This window comes from Phymastichus coffea, unplaced genomic scaffold (assembly GCF_024137745.1).
Source record: "Phymastichus coffea isolate CEN01 unplaced genomic scaffold, Cenicafe_Pcof_1.1 PCOF00108, whole genome shotgun sequence".
Lineage (NCBI taxonomy): Eukaryota > Metazoa > Arthropoda > Insecta > Hymenoptera > Eulophidae > Phymastichus > Phymastichus coffea.
The window spans coordinates 739,051-749,127 of NW_026706919.1; the positions used below are offsets into that span (position 1 = coordinate 739,051).

At 33.1% G+C, this 10,077-nt stretch overlaps 4 protein-coding genes across 5 annotated transcripts; 2 read left to right on the forward strand and 2 right to left on the reverse strand.

Moving 5' to 3' along the window:
- Nucleotides 1-913: 913 nt before the first annotated feature.
- LOC131670317 (endoplasmic reticulum-Golgi intermediate compartment protein 3) lies at nucleotides 914-3,780 on the forward strand. Of its 2 annotated transcripts, XM_058945824.1 has the most exons (9): nucleotides 927-1,056; nucleotides 1,118-1,222; nucleotides 1,396-1,554; nucleotides 1,619-1,735; nucleotides 1,828-1,859; nucleotides 1,939-2,012; nucleotides 2,072-2,295; nucleotides 2,362-2,490; nucleotides 3,364-3,780. In XM_058945824.1, the coding sequence occupies exons 3-9, from the start codon at nucleotides 1,419-1,421 to the stop codon at nucleotides 3,675-3,677; spliced, it is 1,026 nt and encodes a 341-aa protein (XP_058801807.1). In that variant the 5' UTR covers nucleotides 927-1,056; nucleotides 1,118-1,222; nucleotides 1,396-1,418; the 3' UTR covers nucleotides 3,678-3,780. The 2 variants fall into 2 exon arrangements, with proteins under 2 accessions (XP_058801806.1, XP_058801807.1); XM_058945823.1 differs by lacking the exon at nucleotides 1,118-1,222 and having other exon boundaries at nucleotides 914-1,073.
- On the reverse strand, nucleotides 3,686-5,669 carry LOC131670316 (transcription termination factor 3, mitochondrial). Its single transcript, XM_058945822.1, has 2 exons — nucleotides 4,136-5,669; nucleotides 3,686-4,056 (listed from the first exon to the last, which is right to left on the reverse strand). Exons 1-2 carry the CDS (start codon nucleotides 5,661-5,663, stop codon nucleotides 3,779-3,781), a joined length of 1,806 nt encoding a protein of 601 aa, XP_058801805.1. The 5' UTR covers nucleotides 5,664-5,669; the 3' UTR covers nucleotides 3,686-3,778.
- Nucleotides 5,670-5,981: 312 nt separating this feature from the next.
- Nucleotides 5,982-7,430, forward strand: LOC131670318 (actin-related protein 10). The gene is made up of 5 exons (XM_058945825.1): nucleotides 5,982-6,118; nucleotides 6,191-6,343; nucleotides 6,415-6,699; nucleotides 6,760-7,039; nucleotides 7,103-7,430. The coding sequence occupies exons 1-5, from the start codon at nucleotides 6,039-6,041 to the stop codon at nucleotides 7,427-7,429; spliced, it is 1,125 nt and encodes a 374-aa protein (XP_058801808.1). The 5' UTR covers nucleotides 5,982-6,038; the 3' UTR covers nucleotide 7,430.
- Nucleotides 7,431-7,551: 121 nt separating this feature from the next.
- On the reverse strand, nucleotides 7,552-9,043 carry LOC131670319 (eukaryotic translation initiation factor 3 subunit F). The gene is made up of 5 exons (XM_058945826.1): nucleotides 8,862-9,043; nucleotides 8,539-8,708; nucleotides 8,273-8,455; nucleotides 7,964-8,191; nucleotides 7,552-7,880 (listed from the first exon to the last, which is right to left on the reverse strand). The coding sequence occupies exons 1-5, from the start codon at nucleotides 8,968-8,970 to the stop codon at nucleotides 7,707-7,709; spliced, it is 864 nt and encodes a 287-aa protein (XP_058801809.1). The 5' UTR covers nucleotides 8,971-9,043; the 3' UTR covers nucleotides 7,552-7,706.
- Nucleotides 9,044-10,077: the final 1,034 nt, after the last annotated feature.

Genomic DNA, 10,077 nt, shown 5'->3' on the forward strand with positions numbered 1-10,077 from the left:
CTGATACTTCGGAACTCCCTTGCTTCCAATTTATTGTTTTCTCGTTGTTATTTTTTTTCTATGTACTTTATCGTATGTTTTCAGAGAAATTCCAATAACGGTGAAAAGCTTTTTTTTAATCCTTTTACAAAACGGTAATGCGTAGTGCAATATATACTCGATTAGGTATACGCCGAACGAATTAGAGTCCCGATAAACGTACTAACGGAGAGAGATTTCGAAATATCAGTACTCGTTTGTACTTGAAATATCACCTGCGATACGTTACAATCACGTAAATAATAAATGAAAAAGCCCACGCCATTAGAGACACAGTAACGAAAACAAAATATCATCGCAGTATGATGAGTACGTGCATTATGTAAGGGTACGAAAATAAATTAAAAACAAATAAATATATATATATTTTTTACCATAGATAAAGAGCCATTACCGTGGAATTTCTAAAGGAATGATGGATATAGAAAGGCACTAAATGTAGTCGATAACATATTGTGTATGGATTTGACGAAAAAACCGAAACCAAAAGTGTGATGAATGAATTGAATAAAATTTATAAAACTTTGTTATACGCAATCGATGTTTCATTTGATTGGCGCCCTTCCTGTTATTATAATTAAGAGTATACGCGAAAGTTCGCTGAAAGTCGAGGCAGTCGCATATTTGTTGAAATTATATGCCATGGAATGTCAAATAAACGAAGGTAATTACGGTTGATCAGGTCGAATAGAATGAGAATAATAGGGGCCCAACATCCGTGGCCATGCTGCTGCATAAGATACTCACTCTCGCACGCACACACACACACACACACACACACACACACACACACACACACACACCTATATACATACCTAAGTATAGGGAAGTCTAAGTCTACGCGCTTGCGCTGCCACGGCGGACCGCACGAGCCAACGCTGCAGTCAGTTTGATTCTTGACGCACAACATCGACCAGATGATCGACTTTTTGTGAGTTTCACGAACATGAATTTCCCCGAGAGGCTACGTCAATTTGACGCTTACCCTAAAACTCTCGAGGACTTCCGGATCAAGACGTACGGCGGTGCCATCGGTAAATTTATCGTTCGACTCCCCTTTTAACCTCTTCTTTTTCAGCGCGCTGATACTCAAATTTGTTTTGGCGGTGTTCGAACACCTGCCGCTCTAATTTTGCGACGATTCGATCGGTCACTGCATTTCGATACTAAACATCGATCGATCGTAAGTCATCTTAGCAATTAAAATTCCAAGCTACTATTTTCATTCAGCTTTTCTTTTTTGTAAATTCAACAAGAACTTCGAATGAATTTCACTTATGTTTGCTTTGTAAACAAACGCGAATAATCAATATGGAATGATGTTATTGTGAAAATGTCTCTGGCTTTGTCTTTCAGTGTCGATCTGCAGTTCAATCATCATGGTCTTACTTTTTTTATCTGAACTTTATGATTTTGTTACTCCAACTTTGAAGGAAGAATTATTTGTTGATACATCAAGGGGTTCTAAATTAAAAATTAATTTCGACTTTATCATTCCATCGGTATCTTGTAGCAGTAGGTATTTCAATTTTATCCAAAGTATTTAGTATCTTTAGACTAAATTGAACATTTTTTTTAGTATTGTGTTTGGATGCTGCAGATGCAACTGGAGAACAGCATTTATGGATAGATCATAATGTATATAAAAGAAGATTAGATTTAGATGGTAAACCTATTGAAGAACCAAAGAAAACAGGTACTAATTATCTTAAGTATAATTAATCAATCACAGTCACTGTCAAACCAAAATTGTTACATCTTATACAATTTCTTTTCTTTTTTTTACAGACATTACTGAAATTAAAAAGACAACTATCAAGGTAATTTCTATGCTGTCTGAATTCTGTGATAACTTTTTTTTCAGTACATAAGCTTAATAAAATACTTATTTAAAAATAGTCAACTGAAAATACAACAACAGCGACAGAGTGTGGTGACTGCTACGGAGCACAGAGTAAAGAATTGGGTATAAAGTAAGTAAAAATTGATTGAATATCAGAGTGAAGTAAACAAAAATATATAATCATTTTAGATGTTGTAACTCTTGTGAAGCTGTTAAAAAAGCATATGCAATGAGGAAATGGGCTATTCCTGATCCTTCTAAATTTGTCCAATGTAAAAGTGATGGATCTTCTTTAAGTTCAACAGATGTATTTAGCGAAGGATGTCAAATTTATGGTTATATTGAGGTGAATAAAGTTGCAGGGAGTTTCCATGTTATGCCTGGAGACAGCTTATCGATAGATAACCTTCATTGTAAGAACAATTTACCTGTACAATCATTATAAACAATTTCATTCAATTATTTTTTAAATATTGTAGTGCATAATGTTGCAGAACATTCTATCTCTAAATTCAATATGAGTCATAAAATAAGACACTTAAGTTTTGGTACAAACATTCCTGGAAAAACAAACCCTATTGACAACTCTACAATTACAGCATTAGGAGGTCAGTACACATTTTTCTTAAAATTACTTTATTTAAAAAATAACAGTGCAAGCTTCGATTTTACAATGCCAGGTAATCTATAATATAATTATATACAATATCTTCTGTATACTAGCATCGAATACCAGTTCCAATGGCCATAAATGTTCCAAATGTTCCTCCTCCTTGAATCATAACTTTGCCAACGTTGTTTACTAATTCTCGCCCGCGCAATCCATGCCTAATATATATTATTTCATTTTTTAAACATCAAAGATTTCAACAAAATTTACATTTCATGCCTCGCATAAATTTATTTTTAAAAGGCGAAATACTGAATTTATAATATTTGAAAAAAATAAAATCGATACCTTAATGCTGAGAATCCACCAAATAATGCACCCGAAGCCATTCCCACGCAAAAACCAATAGTGAAACCTAATTTCATTCTCTCAAAACACGTTGGTCCTTGCTGATAAGCACCGCCGGGAACGACAGGCATTGTTGCCTATCTCAAAAGACAGTAAACTAGATATACGCATTTAGAAGATGAGCATTTCACAATTTACTTACGTATGATATTTTTATTTTTGAACTAATCAATTTTGCGAACACAAGACTGAAAATCTCGAAGATAAGCTTTACTGTTTTTACTGTATTTTGGCAATTTCGGCCTGGAATCTAGGAACCGCCATATTGAATTCAATACACCGCGTACTACAAAAAACTCTAGAAGTTCTTTAAGGTGCGCAGATTTACTGCGCACCGTCAAAACTAAATGCATTCAAATTATAATGATAATTTGTACTTTATTGACCACAGTCTATTATAAATTTATTATTAAGACTATTTCGAATCGAGCACTATTGAGATAAATTAAACTGTTGATTACAGATACGAACATGTTTCAATACTACGTAAAGGTGGTTCCTACTACGTTTGTAAGATTAGATGGGTCAATCCTTCAAACGAATCAATTCTCAGTGACAAGGAGTTTTAGAAAATCAATGCCTGGAATCGTTTTTAACTATGAACTCAGTCCTTTAATGGTGAAATATACTCAAACTCAAAAATCAATTGGACATTTTTTAACGAATACTTGTGCTATTATTGGTGGCACGTTCACAACTGCGAGTATTTTTGATAGCTTCTTATATCACTCAGTCCGTGCAATACAAAAAAAGATCGAACTAGGAAAATTAAACTAAAAAAAACTAAAAGTCTTGAATCTCTTGTTTTACATAATGACAAGATGTATAAATTTATTCAACTGTACAATAAAATTTATTTCCATAAAATCAGGGTAGTTTTATCTAGTTCTTAAAAATAAATTATAGGTATCTACAGCAGTTTTTGCGACTTTTGTACAAAAATCGGCATCAGAACCAATAACAATCGTCCTTGGTGCAATGTATCCAGGTTTCTTAGGATCATATTGAGCCTTCTTCAATTCTACTAAAAATTCATGCCGACTCTTAATACGACTTTTTCGAGTTGTCAGAACATCAGCTTGAGAAGCTATCATCACGTGTGACAATTGCATAGTATTATGAAGATAATCAAAGCTGTCAACAATTTTTCGCCTTGCTGCAAAAAAAATTAATAATCGCGTAAATAACATGTAAAAAATGTATTGTATTAATGTGACAAAATTTATGCTACTTACAATTCATCCAAAGACGAGGTTTATATAACAACAAAAGTTTAGTTTCAAGTTTATTGAAGCCCATTTGTTCTCTTATAGCAAAAGTATTTTCATTGACATGCCTCATTGGATAAGTAATCAATTTTGGTGCTTTAGTTGCTAGAAATCGCATGTCAGAACCTCCTAGCTTGAACTCATTCTGAAAATGGCCAAGTCTTTCATCAATAAATTTTGTTGCCCAAAGAAGCCATGAAGGATTCTTTGTAATAATTCTTGATATACTGCCTGGTGTAAAGTTATGGGCTCTTAAATATCTTATCCTTGTTTTCATGTCGTCGAGATCTTCTTTTAGTAGCATTGGACTCTCTGTTATGGCATCACCTAAGCAGTTTGCTGGTATGCCACAGTCATGAAGGAATTGAATATATATTGGTAACTCCTTTTCTAAATCTACTGATAAAAGAGCTCTCATATGATCCATATTTTTCTCTACTTTGTATAATTTAACTCCTAGTTTAACATATTGTTGGATTAGTTTTGACTTATCAGCGTAAGCAGCAAAATTAAATGTTGGCGAAAAGTCTGGGCCAAAATAAGATATATCTTCATTACACTCATCTAATGGTCCTGGAATTTCCTCATTGAATTCTTTTATAAAATCATCCAAATCAAATTCATCATCTGTTAAATTTAAAGTTACTAGTCCTTCAGGAGTATCAATAGTTTTCAATCTCGGTTTCAAATTAGTTTTAATTAAACTGGTATTGGTAATAGAATCAGTACTAGTTGTATCAACAATGCATTCAGGAGTATTGTTTTCATTAGATACATTGATAATATCTATTTTTAGTGGAGAGGCATTATCAATGTCTGATTCTTCAAATACCAAATTACTATCAAAACTATATTTTTTTTTTAGCTTTTTAACCGGTCTATCATGATCAACATGATCACTTTTTAACTCAATACCATCATCTATTCTGTCGTCTTCACACGGTAGTACTTTAGAATATAAAGGATTATCTGTAATTTTATAATTTCTCTTGCATTGTTGATTTTCTGTTGAATCATAATCATCTTTTTTGTGAGGATTTCTAGGCTTAATTACAACTTTATTAGTATTGTCTAGAAATGCATATTTTGCATCAAATATCTCTGTTGGTGCATTAATTCCTTGGTCAAAATATGTGTTTTTTTCACTAGTATTCCTGTGTTTATTTTTCATTTGGTAAGAATTATTTCTATGACCATAATTTTTTTTGTATAATGCTTCTTGCTTAAAATTATTTTGCCCTTGTCCATAAGAATTTCTAGGTTCACATTCTTTTTCATATCTTGAATTTTTTTGAGTAAACCTCTGGTTTCCAAGTGTGCGTTCTTGTTCATTAGGATTCTCAGATTTATACCAGAGATTCTGAGGTGACTCTGATGAATAAATAACCTTACCTGCATAAAATCGCAAACCGATTTTGTTGCCAAGATCTGAATTTAACGCACTCTGTGATAGTTTCAGTAATGCTTTATAGCGACAAAAATTTGTATTCAACATTTTGATTGATACGTAAAAAATACGTCCAGGCGTTCAGTTTTAACCTGAATTTAACGCTATACTACGCCATCCTAAACTCTAGGAATGCTTTGGAAGCTATCCGAATATAAAAACTCATCACTCAAAAATTCTGTCAAAAATTGTTAACTTAACAATTACAATAAATTTTTAAAGATACTGAAACTTGTGCTACTCGGTACTTTGGCTAAAGACATGTGTATAGTGCGGCACAGGCACTCTGTAATAATAATCCGCCATATTTGCAATTAACCTATAGTAACAAGTGGAAATGCAAACACTATCTGCTATTTTCTTAAATTAATTTGTAAGAAGTTCAAGTTTTTTAAATGACCATTAAATACAGGATAAAGCAAAATGTTGCGAGGATATGAAGGAATGCGTTATATATCCGATAATTTGATTGTAGTTTTAGATATTGGAAGTGCCTACACAAAGTAAAAAATTTAAATGTTTAATGATTAATGATCACTGTTTTTAGGTGCACTCAAGAACTTGGTTTATTTCAGGTATGGTTACGTCGGCGAGGCAGCACCTCGTGGTATTATTAGGACAGAAATTAAATGTCCTGAAAGTAAAGAAGTTAGACAAATTTTCAGCTATACAGATAAGGATGATCTGTATCAGCTACTTGTTGAATTTCTACATTACATATTTTTCAAGTCAGTCATTTTTTTACAATTTATTTGTGGCTTTGATGAACAGATTATAATTCAAAGTGTTTCTTTTATAGGAGAGTTGTGATAAGCCCAAAAGATATCAGAATTGTTATTGTTCAATCTCCTTTAATTCCCACAGTGTTTCGAAATACCTTGGCAAAAGTTATGTTCCAACATTTTGAAGTGGGATCTTTAATGATGCTCCCCACTCATTTAATGGCAATTAGTGTGTTAGGAAATGAAACTGCCCTGGTTTTAGATGTAGGTTACAAAGAAGCTACTGTAATTCCAGTATTTGAAGGGGTACCAATTTTAAAAGCTTGGCAAGCTCTACCACTTGCAGCACAGGTTGTTCATAAGTAAGTTTAGTCAATATCTGAAAAATCAGTCACTAAAAAACTATTTTTATGAATTTACAGAAATATTGCAAAAGCTATGGAAGGCATTTTACCTGAAAAAGAGCTAACTGAAAAGCTAATTGAAGACATAAAAGTTCAAACATGTTTTGTAACAACAATGGAGAGATCTGCTAAATTAGACACAAATGATCCACCAACTCCTCCACCATTTGTAAAGTATTACACTACAATGTCATTTGAAATACCTGGCACTGTCAGAGAAAAGGCTTTTGAAACATTATGGGAAAGGGACCTTGATAATCTCAGTATACCTACAATGATTTTAGATGCCTTGATGAAGGTAATGAATCAATGTTTAGTTTAATTTTGAAACACCAAATTAATTTCCAATTATATGTGATAGTGTCCTATAGATACAAGAAAGCCCCTAGCTGAAAATATTTTACTGATTGGTGGAACTGTAATGGCTAAAGGATTTGCGAGCAGATTAAAGACTGAACTTTTACATCTGGTTAACAGTAATATCTATGCAGAAAAATTAAAAATGAGAGCATTCAAATTTCATACTGCTCCAAGTAAACCTAATTACACTGCATGGTTGGGAGGTGCAATTTTTGGAATAGCAGATTTGCCATCAAGGTGTATTTCTAAAGAACAGTATCTTCAATCTAACAGAGTGCCCGACTGGGTTAATCTGATAGATAACAAAAAAGAAGAAAATTCAATGTAACATTTTTTGTTAGATACTTTTGCAATGTATATGTATATTAGATATTTATTTGCTAGTAATGAAGATTACAGCATTAAAATCATTGTATAATTTTATATTTGCAATCAATTTTATATTATTTATTTGTCACATTTTAAATGGCTTTCCAAGTGAGTATTATATAAAAGTAATAAATACTAATGATATATTAAAATTTTGCTTTATTTATATCTTGTTTTTACGTTTTCAAGTGTTTTGGAAGTAAATTATAACAGTAAAATTAAAAACTTCTTTATGTTCATAACGTTGTCAACAGAGTTAATTTCTCGTTGAGTTGTAACTGCACTTTGATAAGTTGTGATAGTGCAACAACCATGAGAAGATCTTTCACATTGCTATTGAACATTTCATCAAATTGATCACTAGTCATTTTGGGTACTGAATTCACCATATCAAGAAGAGCACGTCCAACCTAGACAATCAAGTAAAAATGTAAGGTAATAATTGTGAATTTCATTGACTTGTGATAATAATGGTTTATGGTAAAAGATGTACCTGATTATCAGGAATAATCTCTTTATCTGAAGAGACTATTTTATCTAAAACATCATCAACATACTGCAGAACACTATCCAACATTAAAGAAAGTTTTGTACTAGCTTCAGCAATTTGAGCAAGATCCATCATTGGTTCCACAATACCACCTGGCTTGTTTCCTTGTGTTTGCCTGATAGATTTTGCACAAAGTTGTAAACCAACAACTTCTGGATCATAACACTGAATCTAGAACAATAAATTTAAACATTGCTATTTTTTCCTTGAAATCATTTACAAAAACAAATCTTATTTTAATTTATAGCATACTTGCACTTTGGCTGGTGTAAACATGCAACCAGTTTTACCATTTGGAACTCCCAGCTTTACACAAACATAAGCCCTAATACCCATTCTAGTTGTTCCTTCCAAAGTTGTATCTACTGTCAAATGAATAGGATTGTTGCATTCACGAGCATAATACTCATGAATAACAAAGGAATGATTGGTAACCTAATGAAAGAGAAAAATATAAAATTCACTTTATGAAGCCTTGTGAATGAAAATATAGATACATATGATCTGTAGATTCATACCTCATTTCCAGTGGCCCACCAGCCAACAATATTTTCTTGTGCGTTGACTCTACGATTCAGCTCATATAAATCCATGGCGTAGTTGAGTTCAGCATCAACTTGGTCTTCATATTCCTTGTGAGGTACACAAAAGCAGTTTGTCACTTCAACAACACCTTTCTCTACAGTACCTGTTGAATAATTCGATTAATTTCATGAATTGTCACAACAATTGCAAATCATCTTGAAACAAGAGAAGCAGCTTAACAGTTCAACTTTAGAGGGTTGCATTTTTGACAAACCATTTGATAAATGCAAGTATTAATATTCAAATGAATCCTTACCCAAAAGAGTACCGATGACTCGGTAAGCCTCGGCGCCTCGACGTTCATATGCATCAACAATTTGAAATAAAACAACAGGGTGAACTTTGACTAATAGGTTAAGCGCCATTTTGACAGTGTTACTTGTACGGAACACGCGTGGACGCGACAAAGCCAGACGCAAAAGAATGAAAGAATGGTAACTCTCAACTGACTGAACTGAAGTGAGCTATTGGTCTTTGTTACACTGACTTGAAATAAGGTGCATTACATACATATGTGATGTCTTCTATAGATGACGATAATGTAACAATTTTTAATTTTTAATTTTTCTCCTGCAAATGCACCTTGATAATTTTGAATAAAAGTAAATCGTTAACTTTAAGTCTATAACTTACAAATATTTTGTTTATTCAGGGTTTACTTGTTGGAAAACATATAACAAAAACAGCTGTTACATGAAGATCACTATAATATATTATTACTGTCAAATTGTCAACTACGTGAGTATACAAATCAAGTATATAAACTTCTGAATTCATTGAATATCTCAATAATTAGAAGCCCGGTTTCAAATTTCAAACTTGTAATGCAGTGATAATTGAAATGATATAGTTAACAGTGAAATTAAATACACAATAGGAATTATTTTTAGTTAATTCTGAAAGACGAACAATGGAGTGTGGGGTTTGCGCATACACATCTTCACCCAAACGCATTTTTGCTGCCGGGCATTCCGGGATTTTTGGTGAGAGTTCGAACTTGCAGATGTGCGGGTAGCGATCAACGCGCAGGACAACTGCCAGATTGTTGCAACAATTCGACGAATGAGCATTGCCGGCTCCTCGTCTCGACACGTCGACTGCGATCGTGCTCACGTGCTAGCTCGTCCTCGCATGATATTATATGTGCGTGCTGCACACACTCGATCCAAATAATATTAAAGTTGTTTTTAAGATTAATTCGGTGTTTCTTTATTATTTATAGTACATTACGATACAAGTGCGGGAAAATAGATTCTTGTCTCGCGTAGCGTTTACGTCCGAGCGAAGCACACAGAGTATCGATAAAACCTTTTCTCAATCGGTGAATCCAAAAGAAGTAAAAAATTAGATCGAATGGATACGTAGGAAAGAATTTCTTTTATAAACATACAGTTAAACTTGAAAATATTTGTCATAGGAATTACAGTAGTTTATCTATTTACAGTTCACCTAAACCTGCGAGATAGCCGAGA

What these genes read in the sequence shown, in the direction of transcription:
- LOC131670316 (XM_058945822.1), bottom strand. Translation starts at nt 5,663, where the DNA reads ATGTTGAATACAAATTTTTGTCGCTATAAAGCATTACTGAAACTATCA. An exon ending in ACCTCGTCTTTGGATGAATT is followed by an intron (nt 4,057 to 4,135) that starts GTAAGTAGCATA and finishes TTTTTTTTGCAG; the next exon opens with CAAGGCGAAAAATTGTTGAC.
- LOC131670319 (XM_058945826.1), bottom strand. Translation starts at nt 8,970, where the DNA reads ATGGCGCTTAACCTATTAGTCAAAGTTCACCCTGTTGTTTTATTTCAA. An exon ending in AGTCATCGGTACTCTTTTGG is followed by an intron (nt 8,709 to 8,861) that starts GTAAGGATTCAT and finishes ATTATTCAACAG; the next exon opens with GTACTGTAGAGAAAGGTGTT. An exon ending in TTACACCAGCCAAAGTGCAA is followed by an intron (nt 8,192 to 8,272) that starts GTATGCTATAAA and finishes TTATTGTTCTAG; the next exon opens with ATTCAGTGTTATGATCCAGA.
- LOC131670317 (XM_058945823.1), top strand. Translation starts at nt 986, where the DNA reads ATGAATTTCCCCGAGAGGCTACGTCAATTTGACGCTTACCCTAAAACT. An exon ending in GACGTACGGCGGTGCCATCG is followed by an intron (nt 1,074 to 1,395) that starts GTAAATTTATCG and finishes TTTGTCTTTCAG; the next exon opens with TGTCGATCTGCAGTTCAATC. An exon ending in TACAATTACAGCATTAGGAG is followed by an intron (nt 2,491 to 3,363) that starts GTCAGTACACAT and finishes TGTTGATTACAG; the next exon opens with ATACGAACATGTTTCAATAC.
- LOC131670318 (XM_058945825.1), top strand. Translation starts at nt 6,039, where the DNA reads ATGTTGCGAGGATATGAAGGAATGCGTTATATATCCGATAATTTGATT. An exon ending in GCAGCACAGGTTGTTCATAA is followed by an intron (nt 6,700 to 6,759) that starts GTAAGTTTAGTC and finishes ATGAATTTACAG; the next exon opens with AAATATTGCAAAAGCTATGG. An exon ending in TTTTAGATGCCTTGATGAAG is followed by an intron (nt 7,040 to 7,102) that starts GTAATGAATCAA and finishes TATATGTGATAG; the next exon opens with TGTCCTATAGATACAAGAAA.